This window comes from Dermochelys coriacea, chromosome 11 (genome assembly GCF_009764565.3).
Source record: "Dermochelys coriacea isolate rDerCor1 chromosome 11, rDerCor1.pri.v4, whole genome shotgun sequence".
Lineage (NCBI taxonomy): Eukaryota > Metazoa > Chordata > Testudines > Dermochelyidae > Dermochelys > Dermochelys coriacea.
The window spans coordinates 77,512,079-77,534,437 of record NC_050078.2 but is presented as its reverse complement, the minus strand read 5'-3'; the positions used below and the strand labels follow the sequence as shown (position 1 = coordinate 77,534,437).

The window sequence follows — 22,359 nt, the reverse complement described above, 5'->3', positions numbered from 1 at the left end:
CGGGGTTCTAGTGACAATGCAGGGGCCAAATCATCCCCCAACTCCCCGCAGTAGCCCACTGACTCAGGTGACTAAGAGGACCTAGGTCTCGCCCTAAGTCTTAGCATTCCTTCACTGCTGCTGTTCAGATCTGTAGGTTTCCAAATCTGCCAGACTGACTTTCTGGCACCTGTTTCCACTGGAAGGAGGAAACAACGTGGAATTTTCTCAGTCCCAAACAACCAGCCAAATCTCCATTTTCTAGGCTTGCCCAAGTCCTGGACTCTGGCATGCACCCCTCCCACTGCCCCTCTTCTTGGGGGCATGTGTCCAGGCTGGGAAGGAAAGGCTGGGTGCACACCATCTCTAGCCACATCCTTGTCTGATTTTAACATGCTCCCCATTTCCCCCCTGCCCCAGGGGGAAGGATCAGCCATGTTCTTACTGGGTCTCCAGGCACTCCGAGCGGTCCTTCCCGTCCTTGGTCACCCTGTGGGCCAGGCTCACCCTGAAAAGGCAGAAAAAATATATAACTTAAGGAGACACTTTGGAAGCCAAGAGTCCTGCAAGTGCTGGGCAGCAGAGAGACAGAGAGAGCAAAGCGGCATGGGTGGGCAGAAAAGGGAGTATTTCAGAAAGTAGATCTTTATCCACACACAAAGCACCTTGGATCGTTAGTCCTCTAGCGCGATGGGTCCAAGTCACAAAGATCAGGTGGGAAATTAGCTAGTGCTCCAGGTAGTTTGCATGCAGGGTTGAGCATCAGTAAATGGGGTTCATCTTGGAAGATCAGAATGGATTGAGAGCCAAGCTCACCCAGTACAGGGATGTTTGTATCTAGGGTTTTGGTTTGGGCCCATCTCTGCCTTAACGACTCCCATGAAGTTTCATTTATCATTGTCAATGAGTATGGCAACGGCACCCCTTGTCCCCAATCAGGATCAGGCCCCCCTGTGCTAGGGGCTGCATAAGTCCCTTCCTCAATGATCTTATAGTCAAGCCAAGAATCTGCCCAAACTCTCTCCCCACTGTTTGGTGGGTGCCCTGCATTGCACACGAACAAGATACTTTTATCACTGCACGTACACAGAGAGCGGAGCTGGGGCCCTTGTTTCCCAACTGGGCCCCAACCTCAGCTCTGCTTTGGAAAGAGGTGTGCCGTTGACCTGTGTATCTCCCACAGTGCACAGGGCTTCCCAACCGTGCCCATTCTGGGCTATTGCCAGGTGCTTAGGGACTTTGTGCTCAGAAAAGGGAGGGGCAGGAATTGGCCCTGTTGAAATATTGAGCAGGGAGCGGGAGCAGAGAGACTGGAAATGTATCTGCTAACTGGCCTGGCTTGGTGAAAAGGAATTCCAGGGAGCAAAGTCCAGGAACAATCCCTGTGGAGGATGCTGGGATGGGGGGGGTGCCTGCAATACCAAGGGGATGGCCATGAAATGGCTCATCACCTCCTGCTTTTAAAGGGCCAGGATCTCCCTTAATGTCCCCTTCCTCACACCTATTGGCTGTACAGACTGCCAGGGCTTGCTGGAGCGGGGGAGAGAGATGGGGCTGAGAGGTGGTGACTGGACACACGAACCAGGGATTCTCCTGGGAACTTGGTACTGTTAAACTTTCAGAGCTTTTCCTACAGCTGAAATGGATGATGTGCTGGAGCTGGATGTCTCTCTGTCCTGCTTTGGAGAGCCCCGCTCAGCGTATCTGTGAATGGAAACTCATGGGCAGATGTGTGTTTAGCATTGAACCCTTGATCCCAGGATTGCTTCCTTCAAAGCGCTCTGTGGTAGGGGCCAGTGTCAGGGAGTCCCAGACTGCCCAGTCAGTGAAGAAACCTCACACTGTGGCTCTGCAAGTCAGACCCCCCATGACTAACCACAGTGCAGGGCATCGCATAAAGGAGTACACTATGGAGAAAGCCCAGAAACTGTGCCATCCCTGCGTGCTGACTGGCTGTCCCTGAATCTCAGGATATATGCCACACCAAGAAAGGATATTGGCAGGAGTTGCAATATGTAGCTCTGAACAGTCAGGAAATGCCTCATCCCCAAGGTTTCACTGTATATTCAGAGCCACGTAGGCAAATAGCCAGTTCTCTGCAACGCTAAGCTAGCTCCTCTCCCACGCACAGCACATTGTCCCTTAGCTGTGTGCTTCATGAGCCCGGCAGCAACAGCCACTGTGCATACTCGTCTCCGCCCTGAGATCTGCCGGCCCCACCATCAGGCCCACTTGATGGGGATCTTGACTCTTTCACTTCTCCTTCCATGCTTTCATAGCCTTCTTTGAGCCCTGCATTCCCTCAGCCTGGCAGTGCCACACTAAGCATTGGCACACTGTAAAAACTAGCAGATAAATCTTCCATCACTTTTATACTTTACTTACAACCTTGCCTAATGGCTAGGGGTCAGGGGGCCTATAAAATGAAGAGCAATAAAGCTGTTGTTTGCTAGCTAGACACTTCCATAGGGTGTAAACCAGTAAATATAAACCATAACAGTATGAAGGTCCTGAATACTGATGGAGATGTTTCTGGCAATGTGCTCATCCCTCGAGCCAGAACGGAGCCTTGGAAATTCGCCTCTGCCTCTTTCTGAACAGTTTCGTTCCAAAGCACTATTGTGGCTTCATTCTCATGAACATCTGCCTTGCAAACAACAGCGAGTGGGGCTGCTGTTCCCAGGACACAATATGTAAACAGGAAATTACAATTTGGGCATTTTCCAACAACAGACAGGACTAGAGAACCGCATGAAGTTTCCTTTGTGCTGTTCTGTACACACCCCACCCTGCACATCTATAACGCCAGGTAGATCTCTAACATGCTAATGGCTTCTAGTGCCAATACTCATTGCAGCAGGGTGCATACCAGTTTGCATTCTCTTGCTGTCAGTCAGCCTCTGTAACTAGATAACATAGGACCAGAGGTGTGATATGAGAAATAAGTTACCATGTCTAACTGGTGGAGATGATAAGAGCTGTGTAAATCTTTCCTAGTCTGCCCCAGAGGGCAGGAAGAACTGGATCTTTAAGTCTCTTGGGAAAGCCCAGCATTGGACCCATTCATGGAAGGCATCATGGCATCTGGCAAGGCACAGCAGCCTGGCAGAGTCCCACGTGACATTCTCATCAGCAAACTCGGGAAATGTCATCAGATGAATTTACTGCATGGTGGGTGCACGACTGGTTGAGAGCAGTTATCAATGGTTTGCTGTCAAAGTGGGAGGTTGTTTCTAGTGGAGTCCTACAGGGGTCAGTCCTGGGTCCAGTACTGTTCATCATTTGTTATTAATTATTTTGATAATGGAGATGAGAGTATGCTTATCAAATGTGCGGATGACACCACCCTGGGAGGGGTTGCAAGCACTTTGGAGGACAGGAGCAGAATTCAAAATGACCCTGACAAATTGGAGAATTGGTCTGACATCAACAAGATGACATGCAATAAAAACAAGTGCAAAGCACTTCACTTAGTAGGGAAAAATCAAATGCGCAACTACAAAAGGGGGAATAACTGGCTAGGTGTTCGTACTGCTGAACAGGATCTAGGGGGGTAGATGAATATGAGTTAATGTCATGCAGTTATGAAAAAGGCTAAGCTCGGAGGTATAGTAACAGGAGAGTCATATGAGGACATGGGAGGTGACTGTCCCACTCTCTGTCCTGGTGAGGCCTCAGCTGGAGTAATGTGTCCAGATCTGTGTGCCACGCTTTAGGCAAGTTTTTAATCTTCCAGTGTGTTAAGGGCTGTTATAAAGAGGATGGTGAACAATGGTTCTCAATGTCCATTTAAGGCAGGACAAGATGTAATGTGCTTGTAATGCAGCAAGGGAGGTTTAGGTTAGACATTAGGAGACACTTTCTAACTCCCGGGGCAGCTAAGCTCTAGGCCAGGCTTCCCAGGGCAGCTGTGGAATGCCCATCACTGAAAAACAGGCTACACAAACAGCTCTCAAAAATGGTCTAGGTTTCCTTGGTCCTGTCTCTCAAGGTTTCTTCCAGCCCTGCCTTGCTACGATTCTATGGCAAGTGCCCAGGCCCTAAGGATCGGCAGGAAATCCCAGCCCTGACCCCATGGACACTGACCGTTCATACGCCAGCCATAGCCCCCCACAGGTAAGGCCCCCTCTCCATGTGGTAACAGGACTGGCTTGTTGTGATACCTTTGGCTCTCTCATCAGGTGGCTTTCACCTCTGAGTGCAGAGTTGATGCAGAAATGAGTGACACTGGCCTAAGGAGCCAGCTGCTTATGGCAGCTACCCCATAATTTCTCTATCCCCCCTCTAGCTGGGCCACCTTCCCAAACGGGGCCCATTCAGAATCACATGGAGTCTCCCAGAGGGGCTGGGAGTGGTTCCACGTTGGGGCACATGGACTTTAGCAGCCTTTGCTCCCCTCCTCCATCCAGCCCCACTGTCACATCCTCAGGACACATGTGCTGTCCTCCCTGCCATATGGCAGAGGGAAAGAGATGGCCCTAAGACGCTGGCAAATCCACTCAGGTTTTGGGAGATCCTCCTGGCTGTGATGCTCTGCCAGTCAGAACCACAGGCAATGGCTTTCCCAGCCGATCAGGAGTTGCTCAGCGCTTTGCTGCATGGATAGATGATCCCCATGCCCAGTTTAGCAAACCGCACCATACTGATCAGATGCAGCAGCTTCACATTGGAATTCTTGGCTCTCCCTGTGGCTTTGTGGGGCTGTTCCTACACTTGCTGAGTACTTCCTACTGCAAAGCAGAGGGCCAAGGTGTGCGCAGCAGCCATGACATGGGAGAGGAAGGGGTCGACAGAAGACCCAGACCAGGAGAAGCACAGGGAGCCATGGGTGATGGATGGGGCCTTTGGGAAGTGACTCACTTGGTGACTTCAGCTGTTGAAAGTGAATTATTGTTTAGAGCCTAGGTTTGGGGCAGCAGAAGGAGCTGGGGTATCAGGAATAAGGGCAAAACAAAGGAGATTGATTGAAAGACCCCCCCTCCTCCCCACCCTAACACCACACTAGCAATCCACCACACACAACAGGCATCAGTTTGCTGGTGCAGACACTGCTCCCCCGTGTGCACACGGAGATGAGAAGCTTTAGCAGGTTACTTTGCACTGGGTTTTAAAGGGGCTCAGCCACGTGGGCAAAGTGAGTGGGTGCTAGTTCCACTGAAGGCAGGTCTGACTGCGCACCGTGTGGGTCGGCGCTTCACAGGGGGTTTCATGGGGCCTTTCTTACAGCATGTGTTGGGAGCATGGCCCAGCTAGTGATCTGGCTGCCTCGTAAACTCAGCTGTGGCAGCACCATAGCCATCTTGTGGGCAACAGGGCGTGACTGGACTGATGGGAATCCATCCGCGGTAAGCGAGCACAGTACGTCCTGCTGGTGCTGTTTTGATTCCTCACCACCACTGCCTCTCGAGGCAACTGTACATACCCCCCCCCGCCTGGCATGACCTGTGCCAGCGCCCAGGATTTGCAGCCTGTTGGTGTTGGACAACAGAGTGCTGTTGCCTGCCCAGTGCTGCACAGAGCCTGCTGGATGAGTCACACTGGCAGACGCACGGATACTGTCCTATTGGCTCCCAGCCCACGCGAGGTGCTCAAGCCCTTATGAAAGGGGAGCCTCTCCTCCACACACGTTTTCCCGCTCCCCACAGCCAGATCAGCACCGTCCACCCACTCCATGCTGAGTCTCCCGTCCCCGGAGCCTGCACACCGGCGCTGCTGGGAGAGACTCGCCCGCAAAATAGCTCAGAAGCAGCGAACTCACGAAGCTAAAACACCAGATTGTTGCTAGTACAGTGAGAAAACGTTAAGCCGTTGATTTCCTAGCACCTCTGCCATGCATGCAGCCAGTCAGCTGGCTCCGCAGCCCCCTGGGAAGGGCATGGAGAGTCAGAGGCTGTGGCTCATCTCTCTCGCCCTTTCCCTTGCTTTTGGGAAGCTCTTTCCCACATGGTCATTGTTTACTTATTGGCTCCGAGCTGGGGGTTGCAGTACCATTCCTGCCCCAGGCTGGCTCAGCACTGCAATGTAGAATGGAGACTTTTCTACACTTAGCCACAAGTTCCTCCCACCAGAGCAGCTTCTCAGTGGCCTCCTCCAAGGCTACCATTACCAAGCTGAGAGGGATTTCAATTCAGAGCCTTGAAACCCAGCCTGGGCCCAACGGGGCCCAACTACACCACTTGGGCTCGGCTCATGTTGGGAAGCAACCCAGCTGTGCTGGGCTCGGCTCAGGTAATCTCTGATCCCCTCCCCGGCCTGTGAGGTTGGCGGGGGAGTGGCTGGGTTCAGTGGAGCGATGAGTTGCTGCTCAGCACACACAGCGCAGCAGGGGGTGGTGCTGGCAGGAGCAGGGTACCAGGGCAGGAGACAGGTCATGGGCATTGGGCTTGGGGAGTGGGCAGCCGGCACCAGGCCGAGCCCCGAGGATGAGGCACAGCATTGATACAGATTCAGGGGGGTGTTGGGTAAGGTCTGAAAAGGACTCAACACTCTCAGGTCAGGTTCAGGTTGGCTGGGCCTGAGACAGGTTCAGGCGTTACCTACCCTGAACCATGACAAATGTGAGCCATCCCAGTGTGGGAAAGGCAGGGGATGCTCTGCACATGGCTGGCGTCTTTGCAACAGTCGCTTCCCACAGTGCTCTCCCCTCCCGGAGATGGAGCGGGCAGGAGCAGAGAGCATGGCCAGCATTTCCAATCACCTGCACCATGAATCCCACCTCCTGGAGCGGCCAGCATGGCTCTGTGCTCTGCGGGGCTGCCGGGGGGAGTGTCTCGCCCATGACATACCCAGACACCTCAGCTGTGCCCCACAGGTGCCTGGGGGTAGCTGTGCCTCTGAGCAGCCATCACCAGCCTTGGTTTTAGTGGGTAAGGCATGCCCCCCTGGAAGGGGAATGTGACGCCTCCTTCCCTCCCAGCTAGGTGTGCCCCCCTGGAAGTAGGTAGCTCACTTTGCACAAGTAGCCATGGAGGAGCCAGAGGCAATTCTGCAGATGGAGGGATTTTACCACATCACTACCTTCCTCTTCTGTCTGCCCCAGCCCCATTCCCCTGGGAACTGCGGAGCTGTGCTGGGCTCGGCAGGGCTGGGAGCCTAGAACGCCCGAGCGATGAAGGGACCTGAAGCCAGCTTTGCACAGCCCCTGCCCCACACCCTGGTTCTGTCCCTTGGGAGTCTAACGCTGCAGCCGTCTGAAGCGATGGCCATGGCAGAGCACGCAGGCACTGACAGTCATGGCAGGAATAGCCGGGTAGGTGACAGGCAGCAGGGCCCCAGGTATGCAGCCTTGTGGCTCTTGGAACGCCCAGTGGAGTCAGCGGGAGCTTGGCTTGGCACAGGACTGCAGGACTGGCCAGCCGTCTGGTGGGGGCTGGAGGCTGGGAGCACATTTCAGCTCCCTGCCTGTCCAGGTTAGTGCCTTTGTGCCGAAGCAGGTGTGCCGAGCCCAGCCAGCCAGGAGCGAGGTACAGCTGTGTGCGCGTGAGTAGTTACCTTATCTCCTCTGGGCCCACGAATGCCGGGGGTGCCCAGTGGCCCTCGTTCTCCATTGCCTCCCTGTTTAGAAAGAACCAGAGTGCCAGTTCAGGATCTGCTCTGCACAAGGGTCAGCGCTGGACACGTTGCATCGCTCAGCGTGATCACGGGGGCCCATGACAACCCAGCCCTGGGGCAGATCGTCTCTCTACCACATGTGACTAACACCCCCTCCTCTCCTCACCTCACAGAGGCCACTACAACCAGCAGGAGCTGGAGGGACTGCCAAGGGGGGGCTCTAGCTAGGGCAGAGCACAGGGCCCCAGTGAGGCAAGGCCCACCGTACCAGGATATCTACCAGGTTTGGAGATGGGTCCAAATCCCTGTCCTCTGATGGAACAACAAAGGGGGGAGGGTCTCCACAGATTTCTTCCCCCCGAGGCTCTCCCACCGGAGGAATAATCCAGCTCATTGTGCAGAGGTTTCCATGGTTCCTAGTCTATCATCTCTGAGCGACTACACCGTACCCTGCACTTCAGACAGGCTCCCTCGGCTTTGAGGATCATGGGGCACAGGGTTATAACTGCATTAAGTGTGTACCATTCCAACACATGAACACAGCAATACATAAACTAGAAACAGCCCTTTGCTCAGCCAGTGGGGAGAGGAGGAGAGTTAACCTTGGTTTGAATCGGTTTCTAAATGGTTTTAAACAAACACTCCCAGGTCGCCCCTGAACCCTCCAAAGAATGGCATGACTTAGCCGCAGAACTCCCAGGGCTCTGAGCAAACTATGTGCAGGGAGCTACTGGGAAGGATGCACTAGGAGGGCTCCCCGACCGTTTTCAGCTAGTCCCAGCCTGTGTCTGCTCACACCTCAGTTACTTCGGCCCCTCGGATGGGTAGCCAAGCCCAGACATGCCCGGGACCCCCTCCCGCCATGGCTTGTGACCCGGAAGTACAGTATAGCAGGGCGCTCTTACCCTTTCTCCAGGTGGGCCATCTGGACCTGGAGCTCCCTACACAGACATAAAAGCAGTGTTAATACAGTTGAAAGTGCCAGCAAATCAAATCAGCCAAATCCAGGCGCACATGTGACTCACCTCATCCCCCAACTCCCCTTTCTCTCCAGGGCCACCAGGACCTCCAGCTTGTCCCTAAACAGGCAAATCAGACACAAGGAAAACAAGGTCAATCACAGGGGTTTGGAGTAAAAAAATAGCTGTGCACTAGTAACACAGCTGCAGACCTCACAGTTGATCTATTCTTCAGAGAAAGCAATACAGCCGGTTGAAGTCTTCACTTTCTGATCAAAAGGGTTAACGCCATAGGTGCTGGAACTAGGAGTGCTGTCGTACCCCCCCGGCTTGAAGTGGTTTCCACCATATCCCAGGTTTACAGTTTGGTCCAATGGCTCTCAGCACCCCCACTATACAGATTGTTCCAGCCCTCCTGGTTACGGCCCTGCTGTTGTAAATACTTCTGCATGGGCTTAACCTCACTCACTTGTAATGGAGCTTCTCATGTGAGGACAGCGACACACTAGCATAAGGATTCTGGGGATGAAAGCCAGGCCATATAGCCCCATTGATAAGACTCCCCCCAGCTAACCACTGGACCCAAAGAGGAGCTGCGTAAAGAACCAAATATTTCCCCACTGGTCACACTGCCAGCACATCCTGTTACATTTCTCCCGGGGTTTGTGAAAAAAAAATTAATTTTTCCTTTCAGTTTGAATTTTTAGAAGAAACCAGAGAACAAAGGCCGAGAACTGCCCTTGCCTGCATGGGTGCTGGAAGTTACATGGCAGCTTTAGCCATCAGTAACAGGGGCAGAGCACAGGGATAGAGCACAGGGACTGAGGACAGTCTGGTTGCTAAGGTGGTTTACCTTGTCTCCAAAGTTTCCAGCATTCCCAGGTCTGCCAGGTTTCCCATCCACCCCAGCTTCTCCCTTGATAGAAGATAAAGGGTGTTATAAATATGAAGCACCACTCCCAGCTCACACTGGTCCATCTTGAACCCTGGAGTTTAGTTGTGTCAAACTTCAAGCAACCAGACCCAGCTCCCAGCTCTTACCAAAAGCCATTTTTCCTTCAAGTGTCAGACCAATTTTTGTCATTGGCCACAGAGAGCTCAGCCCTGGGTAATAGATCATTAGGGCCTTCTCCGCACCAATGACAGGGATTTAAGCCCAGCAGATTTACCCACATGCTTGCTGACCTCAAAGTGAATTCGCCACTTTGAGCCGTCTGCAGTCAAGGCTGTGAAGTGGCTGGGTTTATACCTCTCAGAGGAGGAAGGTATCTTAGAGATGAGGAGATGGTTTTATGAAACCGCGAGGCTTCTGCATCCCTGCATCCATTTTGCTCTGCCCCAGGCGTTCTGGCATTGCTTGTGTGTATTCTGAATTGCTCTGTGCTCTCTGCTACCATCTCAGGCAGCTTGGAAAGCTGTGAAGGAACGAATAACACTAACGGAGGAAGTGATGGATCGCAGTGGCCTATGTATTCTCACTGCTGTGCCCCAAACTAGTAATCTCAGTCCTCTAAGAATGCCTTGTCTCTTGTTGGGAGTTGATGCCACATTCACACAAGTCTTCAGTCTCTCTTTTGGCTTGGCCCCCATGGTGTGAACCTTCCAGAAACAAAGGTCTGGAGACTAACCTTCATGAAAAGCATGGCTGCATTACACTGCCACACACCAGACGAGCACTTTTTGCGCCCTGCAGGCATTCCATTAAAGGGAGCTCGGAGACTCCCCTCAGAGTTGCACAGCAAACAGCTCAGCACGTGCTGGTGAAAACTTGCTAGGAACCCGGAGAGCCTTTCCAAATTGAGTTACAAACAGTACAGTCTGAACTCGGAGTCTGTGTTTAACGGCTGACGTTTTAAGCCCTTTTAGAACTCCCCAGTGTCAGCCAATTGCATTCTTTTTCATTACCTAGACTTACAAGGCCTAATGCCATGATAACATTTTCCATTTCACAGCTCTCCAGAGACCTGTTTTACTGTGTTCATCATCTGTCTGAACGACTGATCTAGACAGACGTCTATTATTGGTGGCCAATGACCTGTGCATTTTAGCATGAGGACACTGGTGATGGATGAACATCTGAGTAGCTCCTACGCCCCATTTCCAAGGCTGCTTGACCAAGGAATGCCTTGTTTGCTAGCTGTCCAAGAAGGCTCACCCTGGGTGCTGCCAGGACTGGTGTGTTTTTTAACGCTACTTAGCCTCTTATGCTGGAGCTCATTGTAGTACCAGGTGCGTAACATTCAGCTGCTGGATTCACTGGTCTCCAGAATTCCACAAAGGCAACACCACTGAGTAGACATACAACTGGGCTGTGGCAGGGTATTTATGTTTATCCATTAATGATAATGAAGTTTATGGATCGAGGGAAGAAAAAAGGGCAATAGCAAAATGTAGACCATTTGACTTTCCTAGCCCTGAAGAGAGAAAAGTTCTGGGTATCACAGGTCTGCTCTGGGCACCTACAGCTCCACTGGCTTCAACCAGAGTTTTTCCCCAAGTTAGCCCTGCAAGCTGAATTTAATGAAGTAGGAGCTGCAGCATTTTTATTCACTTTGGGACATGGATTTGCTTGCCAAGGAAATTTTAACAACAATTAGTGACACCTCGCACTCTGTTAAACAATTAAATCTCCTTCCACATGGCAGGCAGAGAACAAGGCGAGTACCGCCCATGTACTGTTAATAGGAGCATGATTTCCAACTCCCTTGTGCTGGATTGTACATGTATCCTCCTGGCTTCTCACTTCATCCTTCTGGCATTAACATTTAGCAGGGGCAGAGCTTAGAGTGCCCTGCAGCCCCCATAGCACTGACAGAGGGAAGCTGGAGATGTATCATGGCTGATTTAGTACTGGGTGTGACTCATGGCTTACCTTTGCTCCTTTGCGGCCGTAAGAACCAGGATCTCCCTTAGGTCCAGGAGGGCCTTGTAATCCCTATTAAAAACCAAGCTATTGTCAACATATGCAAAAAATCAAACATTGCAAGCGTCACTGAACAGCCTATCACATTCTGGCAACTCGAAATGAAGAGGTGGATAAGTAAACTAGTCGGAAACAGATGGATTGAGGAAGTTTAAAGTATGCTTGAACTAGGTATCTCTGGGGTTGTGAGAGTCACATTCCAACTGCAAATGCATCCGATGAAGTGAGCTGTAGCTCACGAAAGCTTATGCTCAAATAAATTTGTTAGTCTCTAAGGTGCCACAAGTACTCCTTTTCTTTTTGCGAATACAGACTAACACGGCTGCTACTCTGAAACCATTCCAACACTGCGTCTTCTTATAAAATGCTGTAACCCTTGACTTGCTTTTGAAATTAAAAATAAATTAAAGCAAAGCCACTTTTGAGCCTCATTGGTGGATTCTAGTGAAAATGTTTAAATTTGAATGTTGTATTAATACCAATAAAGCAGAATGTGCTGGGCCATGAAAAGATGGGAAATAGCTGATCATCTAACCCCTGACAAATGGAACAATTAAGACACTGACATAACTTGGCACACAGAAATGAACAGGCAAAGGCTATAATAATGTGGTTATTTTACAATTTTTAGAAAAAATGGGGTCCTGACCCCCTTAAATCCATCAAATGGAACGGATGCATTCCCCACCCCTTTGTGATCAATTTTTAGGTGACCTGTATCCAAAACACAAGAGTGAATCAAGATCTGCCCTAGTTACACTGTTTCTGTCTTGAACATTTCCCAAGCATTCGTCAGTAGAGATTTTACGATTTCCTTTAATTACTTAATCTGCCTGTACACCAATGAAACTGCACAAGGCAGAGTTTGTATAAAGTGCAAGCAAGTGGAGTATGTATAAAAATTTCTATTTTGATCCTATTTTGGGCTACACCTCCTGGGTGAATACTCACATTTAAAGTATAGCAAATGAAAATGTATTACACACTGAAACACCCTTCCTAGAAAAGCAGACCAGTGGGTGTGGAATAACAACCCCCTGAGTGATGAATGATGTAACCTGAAAAGTCAAGGCACCGGATTTGCACATCGGACTATTCAGGCCTTAGGTTTTGAAAGTTTTGTTTTAATAAAATTACTCTTCTTGGCAAATTTCAAACTGTCTGAAGTGCTATAAGATGCATGTATTTATTACAAAACAAGGTGTTCAGCTAGGAAGGAAACACTCACACATACAAGTATAGCTAGACTGAATCGTCTCTTTTGGAGGTTCCACTATAATCAAAGGATTAACTGGTCTATTTCTGTTTAGCGGTCAGGGGTCTCTGTTGATTTTAGTACATTAAACTCTAAGGTCAAAATTTTCAGTTAAGTCCCTAAAGTTAGAGACCTTAATTCATCAGTATTTAGTGTCCAGTCTTGCGAATGCTCACACATGGGACTAACTTTACCCACAAGCATAGGTATTTGCAGAATCAGGCCTTTGGCCATCTCAGTAAAGTGTCCTGGCTATCAAAAGCACTGAGCATCCACTACTCTAACTAAAATCAAAGGGAGATGCAGATGATCTGCAGCTGTGAATATCAGCCCATCTTGATTGAGGCTTACATTTGAAAATGTTGACCAACCACTTGGACGCCGTGGTGATGAATGGTTTCAGAGTAGCAGCCGTGTTAGTCGGTATTCGCAAAAAAGAAAAGGAGGACTTGTGGCACCTTAGAGACTAACAAATTTATTTGAGCATAAGCTTTCGTGAGCTACAGCTCACTTCATCGGATGCATTCGGTGGAAAATACAGTGGGGAGATTTATATACACACACAGAGGACATGAAACAATGGGTTTTATCATACACACTGTAAGGAGAGTGATCACTTAAGATGAGCTATTACCAGCAGGAAGGGGGGGGAAGGAGGAAAACCTTTTGTGGTGATAATCAAGGTGGGCCATTTCCAGCAGTTAACAAGAACGTCTGAGGAACAGTAGGGGGTGGGGTGGGGGGAGAAATAACATGGGGAAATAGTTTTACTTTATGTAATGACCCATCCACTCCCAGTCTCTATTCAAGCCTAAGTTAATTGTATCCAGTTTGCAAATTAATTCCAATTCAGCAGTCTCTCGTTGGAGTCTGTTTTTGAAGTTTTTTTGTTGAAGGATAGCCACTCTCAGGTCTGTAATCGTCCGGTCACATGAAAAACTGCTGAATTGGAATTAATTTGCAAACTGGATACAATTAACTTAGGCTTGAATAGAGACTGGGAGTGGATGGGTCATTACATAAAGTAAAACTATTTCCCCATGTTATTTCTCCCCCCACCCCACCCCCTACTGTTCCTCAGACGTTCTTGTTAACTGCTGGAAATGGCCCACCTTGATTATCACCACAAAAGGTTTTCCTCCTTCCCCCCCTCCTTCCTGCTGGTAATAGCTCATCTTAAGTGATCACTCTCCTTACAGTGTGTATGATAAAACCCATTGTTTCATGTCCTCTGTGTGTGTATATAAATCTCCCCACTGTATTTTCCACCGAATGCATCCGATGAAGTGAGCTGTAGCTCACGAAAGCTTATGCTCAAATAAATTTGTTAGTCTCTAAGGTGCCACAAGTACTCCTGTTCTTTTCTTCGTGGTGATGAATGATATAGAAAATTTCAGACAAACTTACACTCCACATTACTTCTTTCAAGCCACACTGTGATAACAAGGTTCTCACCACGAGCAAACCACATTTTCTCAAAGATACAAAGTATGAAATACGGCCCCGCTGAATCAATGGGAGTTTTGCCACCAACTTCAATGGAGCCAGGATTTCACCCAGAGCAGCTTGTAGATTTGCCTATATATAATGATTTAAAAACCGAAAAGCCACACAACAAGGACCTATGGGTGAAAAGCTGCCAAATCACCCCAGAAAACCCTGTTACTCCTGGGATTTCCTATACAACTACTACTGTACTGTCCAGAAAACCGCAGATAGGAGGGAATTAGTCATGTGAATTACCTGCAAATTCAAACCTCTAACAGCTGTAACGATGGCCGTTGGTCATTGCAGCTGAGACCGTTAAACCTTTCCTGCATTACAAAACTTGGCAGAGGTTCTGCCCCTTCAGCAGAAGAGACCCCCTGTACCGTCCAGTAGCTTGGGTGACCCAGTATTTCCTGCTGTCTTGCTAACGATTGCCCGAATTTCAGACACCTGACTTATGCTTTGGAGAAAGCCAGAGACTGGCACTGCAGTGCCAATAAACCCTTTAGGCATTGCCCTGTCATTCCTCGCTCGTGCACTGCTAGCTGAAGACTAGGCCGTGCTAGACTTCCTTGCTCTCTATAGAGGAGGTTTTATCGCAGGCAGCTAGGTTTTGTAGTCTGCCCGGAGTGATTTCTGGGCTTTCACATTGGTCACAAATCTCAGATTGCTCGAGCGAATATCATCTTAAATGAACCCAATTTGACTAGTGTCCTGAATGCGACGTACAGAGCTAGACCCAAATATGGCTAACAACCACACCCCATACCCTGCAGGGGGGAAGTCTTAGCCAACCAGAGTCACAACTCTATGGAGAAAGGGGCAACAAAGCCCTTTTTCTGCTCTCTCAAGGCCCCAAACAGCACACACAGGTCCTATGCAGGAGATGAGGAAGGCCATCATGCCTCATGCTGCCCCCCACTGGGACAGCACCCGGAGGCCCCACTTGAGATTCTCTTGGACTGGTTGCCAGTCTGCCCGACTCCCAGCCCTAGGCTCCACCACTCTCCCCATCGAGCTGTATTTGTTATTGTAACGAAAAGCAAACCAGCCAATACGTACATCAGATCCTGGTGATCCCTTGCAGCCTGGCAATCCAGAAAATCCACTCTCCCCCTGGCAAAGGAAAGGAAAAGGCCGCCAATGAGTGTCATGCTATGTGAGCAGGCAACGCCCATGGGATGTGAAGGCAGTAGGAGCTGTGGACCCCACCTCCACAGATCAGCAGCCTCCCCTGACGAGCCCTGACAGATTAGGGGCCACACAGAGGGGCACTGGCTGGCTGGAGGACTGGGCAGGAGTCCCATGCCCGAGTCCCAGCTGCCAGTCCTACTCCCCACTGGAGAGGAAGAGGTGTCAGCTGCTGATAAAATTGGGTGTTACTGGTAGCGGTGCTGGAGGGAGTCCTGGGGGAACTCCTGCCTCCCCGAAGGAAGCAGGAGGGGCTCCATACCCAAGCCAGGGATAGGAGTTTGGGACTGATGCCAGCCAGGGGGCACAGGCCACTGAGCTGATGAATTGCTTTACATCATGCAGTGTGCCCAGACACAGCTGTGATGGGCTGCACAGTAACTGACTACAGCGGGGAGCACTCTGTTTCTGAGAGGGGCGCAGGGGCAGGGAACAGCTGAGACACCCAGCCCAGGCCCTGTCCTAGTGACGGGCCCCTCACTGGGAATCCAGAAAGGAGCCTTCAGCACACAGGGCAGTTGGATCCCCAGCTGGATTCAGGCCACAATTCTTCCTATGGGACCTGTGCTGTCAGGGGGGAGGTCAGGCCTGGGCAATTGCCTCACCTTTCTCCCTTCCTTGGCTGCTCCCATCCCAGTAGCTGTGTGGCTTAGCTGCAGGTCCCAAGATCAATGCCTGTTCCTGCACCCAGCCCCCAATCACTCTGTGCCAGGACCCCACCCCCACCCCTGAGGACATGGGGAGCCCAAAACGCCCTGGAGTCAAACAGAGCCTCCTGGCCTTCCAGCGTCAGGCTCCTGGCCCACAGGCATCTCTGTGGTAACCAGCGTACAGAGACAGCACTCCCGGCACGCTGTGCCCCTAAGCACGAGACTCACCTTCATGCCATCTATGCCGTCAATGCCACGCCTGCCCTTCTCCCCCTGGGAGGAGAGAAACAAGAGAACAGTGTAGAAACCATTTCTGGCACACTCCCAACCCCACCAGAGCCCACCAAGTCATAGGAAAATCCCAGCAGCTGACCTTATATCCTTTGGATCCTCGCGAGCCCTGTCCGGAAAGGAGAGGAGAGGTTAGTGACAGCAGACAGGTCATGTTCACCTTCCGGCCATGTGTGGGCTATGCGTTGGCTTGGCCCAGCTGACCGGGAAGGACGGGAGACACAGGATGCAAGCTCCCCTTCGAAGTTGGCCCACCTCTTCCCTAGTAAAGGAGGCAGGGCTTTCTCCCTCCCCTCGTTAATGGGAGGAAGGACAAATTCACACCGGCGGGTAACCGGTGTTTCAAAGTAAGACTTCACTCTGGTGCATATTCCAGCGCCTGTCCATAACACTTTGTCTGTGTCTCAACTGCCCGGATAACATGCTGCTCCTAGCAGGGCGCTGGAGAAGAGGGAAGACATGGCGGGTGGGCGAACGCCCAGAATGTTAGGCTTGAAAGTTCATGGAAAGGATCATCAATCTGGACTACAGCTCTCTGAGCCTCAGTCCCTCCTGACTCCAGAGAGGGGAGTCCTAGAGCGCCTGTCCCTCTGGCCTTGCCTTGCTGGACTGTGAGGACAACATGCACAGCTGTGTTGTGGTGCTGGACCTCCTGCATTCAACTTGCCAAGGTTTGGAGATACAGACCCCACTGGGGTTGAATCAGCCAGGGTCTGAGTCCTGCCGAGCCTAGGAAAAACCTGCTTCTCTTTACTCCCCTGAGGTAAGCCCTTCTGGTGTGAGTGTCAGGAGGGGAAACCAGTGACCCACAGCAGTGTGTGTGTGAGAGAGAGAGAAGCAACCATAGACTCACTAAGCTGACAAAGGAGCACAGATGTAGATAAACGTAGCTGATGGATCCCCCCACCCTGCGGGATATGGTGCTGGCAGTGGCAGTGGAGAAGGCCATGTTCCAGTCTCCAGGAGAAAGCCTAGTCATGCTGCCAAGGGGGGAGGATGTCACAGGAGACTGTGTGGGGAAATTAGCAAAACCTGCGGGGTTGACGAAGGCCACTGACTGCACACTGCATGCCATACTCACCTTTTCTCCTCGAGTGCCTTTTTCTCCCTAAACAACAAAGGAAAGACAACAATTAAACTGAGACAATGAAGTGTGCATCAAAACACAGCTCTAAAATGCCATGATGATGCTACTACTCCTAATCACCCTCCAATAGACTGCAAAGAAAATTGTACATACCTTCATCCCCTGGTAGCCAATGGGTCCCAGGTCACCTTGCTTGCCCTAGGGTACAAAACCCGAACACATTAGAACCTTTATAGCAGGAAATAGCTTGCCACAACCCCTCCTGTTCAGCAGCATACTATGTACACATAAGGGGAAGATGGTATTCAAGTTCTCTCTATTTCTGATGTTTTTCTAGTTCTAGGTTTTAAAACAAATTCAACAAAAACCCACACACCAAAAATCATGTTCCTGAAATATCTCTGTCCACTTCAGAACTTCATTCAACTGAGCAGCACTTTTCATCGTCTGCATAACACCCACTTCTCTACATCTGGGCTACAATCTTATCAGCAAATACAAAAGAAAGTGAAGACAAATTGATTCATTTCTGCCACATCTACGCTTCAGTATTTCAGTGCAAATTTTGAGGCTGGGTTTCAAATCCAAACTTTACCAGTAGGTCACACAGAGCAATTCCTCTTCACATACCAATACACAGGGAGTACTCATTAACATTTATGTAGCAAGCATCTAAACATCTCAGGAAGTTAAAGGAAACTTAATTGCTTCCTTGGGAAGGTAAGGAAGCATTCATCCCCTTAAAACTCTCCATATGAATATCTGAAAATCAGGTCCTTTCCAGGGCTGGGGAAACTGAGAGCTACAAGAGGTGTCATTTGGGATGAAAGTTAAGTCTAGGAAAAAATCTACAAAGAAGAAAATATATAGTCACATGTTTTCCAAGCTGAAAACACACAAGCTGACCGTGCACTGATGGGTGTGGGAGAAATACACCTACAAAAATAAATGTACCTAATAAAAAGGGGAGGAGGAAAAATGATGTTTTCCTCCTCCTGTTAGCAGATTAAACACCTCCCTGTAAAACTACCCTGTCTATAGTGGGAAAGGCACATCAGAGCCAAAGTAAGGCGGGCATCCATCTGGGATGGGTGAGTCACAGAAATACCCTGTAGGAAAACTGGTTATTTTGGGTTTGGCACTCAGAGGCCTGTTGGCTACAAGTTTGCAGCGAGGAGATGAAGGGCTCCTCATCTGAGTCATCCGACCATTGTCATCACTCTCAGCACCATTACCATGGTGTCCCACAGAAACACTGGTTTCAGAGTAGCAGCCGTGTTAGTCTGTATTCGCAAAAAGAAAAGGAGTACTTGTGGCACCTTAGAGACTAACAAATTTATTAGAGCATAAGCTTTCGTGAGTTACAGCTCACTTCATGCAATGCATCCGATGAAGTGAGCTGTAGCTCACGAAAGCTTATGCTCTAATAAATTTGTTAGTCTCTAAGCTGCCACAAGTACTCCTTTTCTTTTCACAGAAACACTGTGGCCCTGACTGGGGGGGGGGGAGAGAGCTCTCATTGGCCAGTCTACTATTCTGTTGTAACCAATCAGATGTCGCTACCATCTACCTTTTCCCTCTGAACCGTTCCTGTGTGACTAGCGTGGGACCCAAACATAGACCTGCCTATGAAACCCCTCCGACCCTTAAGAGAAGCTGAAGTGAAGGCAATCTCTAGGCAGCTACTACTGAAACAGTGCATCCTCATTGGAGCTCATCTCTGCTCAGACTCAGGCCGGTCAGGGATCTCTGCACCGCCTTGGGTTTTCTTGATTGACCCACTGGCCATGGGAAGGCCTGTCATTACCAATCCGCCTCTTATATTTATTTGGCTACTTTGGTTTGCTTTCCAGTTGGCCAGCACAGGGCTGTCCTTACTCCCTAACAACGCTGGAGACTGTGGTCAGGACGTTCCAGCAGGCTGGGTCTGTGCAGAGAAGATAACCAGAAAGTCACAGCTATGAATGGCCTAGTGGACAGCTGCTGCAGAGGTTTTATTTCCTACGACCCCTTAGTCTTGGTCCCCAAGAGAAGTAGGAGGTGGGGGAAGGAGGACAAAAATTCCAGATGGGTCACAATAAGGGAAAGTATGATCTAGCAGACTGGACATTCTCATGTAACAGAGTAGATCCTATTTATTATCTGGAGTCCAGGGCATCATATTTCCTGCCGTGATGGACCATCGACAGCTAGCACTGTCAACATAACAAGGAGTCCTTGTGGCACCTTAGAGACTAACACATTTATTTGGGCATAACCTTTCCCAAATAAATGTGTTCGTTTCTAAGGTGCCACAAAGACTCCTCGTTGTTTTTGCTGATCCAGACTAACATGGCTACCCCTCTGAACACTGTAAATCTGTTAGCTCACCCATTGTTGGGCAGAGCTACATGACAGTCTGACAAACTTATTGGTCAGAACTACAGTTGACTGGAAAACCAGCAACATATTGCCCCATGCCCCAGGCAAACGAGACCTGTGCCACAGCCCGCTAGTGCAAAGATCACTGTATCTGACACACTGAAACAGAACGTTACACCTTCAATCATCTTCTTGGAATGCAACAAGCTAGCCCAGAACAAGGTGACTGTCTAGCGCCATCCCATGATGTAGTTAGCCCAGAAGGAGGTGAGCATACAGACCCATCCCACAAGGGAGTGCTGTTCCAGGGGCTCTCGAGAGTTTCACATGAGCCATTAAGGGTCAAAGTGTAGCCTCTGGTTCAATCTCCCCCATCAAAGCGCTGTGTGTCCTTCCCTACTTACCGGCTCTCCAGCATCTCCTTTCTCACCGGGAAGACCTGGCTTTCCTCTTTCCCCCTGAAACACAAGATATTCATCAATGTAGGACACAATCTCTATTTATATGTAGCTTTATCAAGTGATCCAATTTCATCCCCAGCATAACTCCCTGAAGTGACTCTCTCGCAAGGACAAGTGGCCACGGGCATGCTCATTGTCATTAGCTTAATGTTTCTGATCAGCTGGATGTGTGTCTAGTCTTATTGTCTAGGACCAAATGACTTCATTTGCTTTGGGTCTGTGACAGGCTGCTCACCAACGAGACTGCTCACCTGATTCATAAACAGCGATACCTCTGGGCAGGCCAGCTCACTACATCTCTAGAGCTTCTCAGAGAGAGCAGTGTGGTCCACTGAGCAAATTGGAAACTGTAACCAATGGGCTCCAAGGATTTTGCTCCTGTTCTCCCCATGAATGGTTCCTTATTTCCCAAACTCATGTGTCATCTCCCACCCCAACCTAGGGGAGACTGGAGAAAAGCAAACATGGCGCTGACTTTCCCGCAGGCAATGGAACATGATCCTGGCAATGACTGGTTGGTAAGTCTGACTTCTGCTCATTTGAAGTAGAAACCAGTGATGTACGGCTAAGAGACCGCGTGGAAGGGGAATCCTTGTGAGCCGGTGTGGCTGCAGGAGTCACAGGGCTTGCCACAATGGATTGATTGGTGTTCAGTTGAGGGTCACCACCACCCTAGCTCTCCTAAAGCTCAGGAAAGCACAGCTGTGATCCCAACACATGCCCCCCTTGGTTCTGTTCACACTGTCCCCCTCTTCTACTTCCCACTGCTGGGAGCCTTGCTGGGTGGTGACCCAGCATCAGTGCTGCCTGCTGACCCTGGGGAGTGACAGGGCTGTCACAGGACTCCAGTGCCAGCTCCAAGGAGAGGAGTGGCCTGGCATGGCCCACCACTGGCATTTGGGAGTCTGAATAGCTTCTGGGTAGGATCCCAGCTCTTCTTGCCCGGAGGATGCAGTTGTGTTGTGGGGCTAAGGGAGGGCTGGCTTGTAAGCTCTCAGACAGCAGTGACTCTGGGGGGAGGGTGGTCTAACAAAGGGGCATGGAGTTAAAGCCACAGATACTGTTCTCTGCTTAGATCCTCAATCTATATTTTCTTGACCAAGGCAGCCTTGCTCTGGAAGGTCGCAGGGCAGAGCACAAACCAGATGGCGATTATGCCATGAGTATCCCTGTCCAGTGGCCTCCCCACGTGCTTCCAGTGGATCTCTGCTCTGGTGTACCCCATCTCAGCCTCACTCCCATGGCAGGGCAGTTGCTGGGTGCGTTTATTTACTAACCTCATATCCTGGATCCCCAGGTGGTCCCAGAGGCCCTCTAGCAGGCTGCAAAAAACATGTAATTAGAGCAGGGAAACGTGCACAGACATCGAAAAAGATGTACGCAATGCAAGCTAATAGAGGGCTGGTCATGCCCCACTCACCTGGCACTCAAAGGAGCAGCACTGCCCAGAGAGAAGAAGAAAGCACAATGTTAGACACATGGAGGGGCTGGGCTACCTCAGTTAACCTGGGCAGAAATTGAAACACTGAATTATCACCTTCCCACCACCATAAACCCAGGAAGGGGTGAGCTGGACCAGACTGTAGGTGTCCAGGCAGGCAGCGCCCGACGGCGACTTACGCTGTTATGAGGTAAAGAAGAGCCTTGATGTGCCACAGTCTGCAGGCTAGCCACTCTCCCTATACAGGGAGTCCGGGTTATTCTGATGTGATAAAAAGATACCCCAAAGTCTCTCCCCCCAGTATGCTCAGCTGCATGCATCAGTCCCTAGGGGGCATGGCACTGTACTTTTGGGTGTGTGACCAGGCTCCATCCCACTGGGTACTTACTAGAAGCTAGCAACAAATGCTAAGAGAGGGCCCGCTGTACTTTTTGCCAGCAGGAGTAAGAAGAGCTACACGTGCACCCTCCCCCTGGGAGCTGAACTGTGCATAGGCAGGACACTTCAAGGCATGTCCACTCAGCCGCGAAAGCTCTGCCTACCCCTGTGGGGCCTGGAGAACAGGAAAGGCTCAGGGGTAGCTCTCCAGGCCTGGCATAGTTTGTTCCCTACTGCCTGGAAGGGAGGAGTCACACTGCGTCCCTTTACTGCCTCTGGGCTATAGATGAAGATAGCCCTACAGCCCTGGCTTTGGGCTCACAGTTGTGGAGGATGGAGTGAGA

The 22,359-nt window shown here is 50.3% G+C and overlaps 1 protein-coding gene across 1 annotated transcript in view; it reads right to left on the bottom strand.

Annotated features, from left to right (window-relative positions):
- COL6A1 (collagen type VI alpha 1 chain) overlaps window positions 1-22,359 on the bottom strand; it is a 69,445-nt gene that overhangs the window by 31,665 nt on the left and 15,421 nt on the right. The window contains exons 7-20 of the mRNA XM_038422367.2: window positions 21,617-21,637; window positions 21,474-21,518; window positions 20,140-20,193; window positions 17,528-17,572; window positions 17,369-17,395; window positions 16,370-16,396; window positions 16,225-16,269; window positions 15,218-15,271; window positions 11,362-11,424; window positions 9,343-9,405; window positions 8,556-8,609; window positions 8,436-8,471; window positions 7,471-7,533; window positions 425-487 (exon numbers count right to left, since the gene is read on the bottom strand). Coding sequence (XP_038278295.1) covers window positions 425-487; window positions 7,471-7,533; window positions 8,436-8,471; window positions 8,556-8,609; window positions 9,343-9,405; window positions 11,362-11,424; window positions 15,218-15,271; window positions 16,225-16,269; window positions 16,370-16,396; window positions 17,369-17,395; window positions 17,528-17,572; window positions 20,140-20,193; window positions 21,474-21,518; window positions 21,617-21,637 — 660 coding nt within the window. The remainder of the gene's footprint in view (window positions 1-424; window positions 488-7,470; window positions 7,534-8,435; window positions 8,472-8,555; window positions 8,610-9,342; window positions 9,406-11,361; window positions 11,425-15,217; window positions 15,272-16,224; window positions 16,270-16,369; window positions 16,397-17,368; window positions 17,396-17,527; window positions 17,573-20,139; window positions 20,194-21,473; window positions 21,519-21,616; window positions 21,638-22,359) is intronic.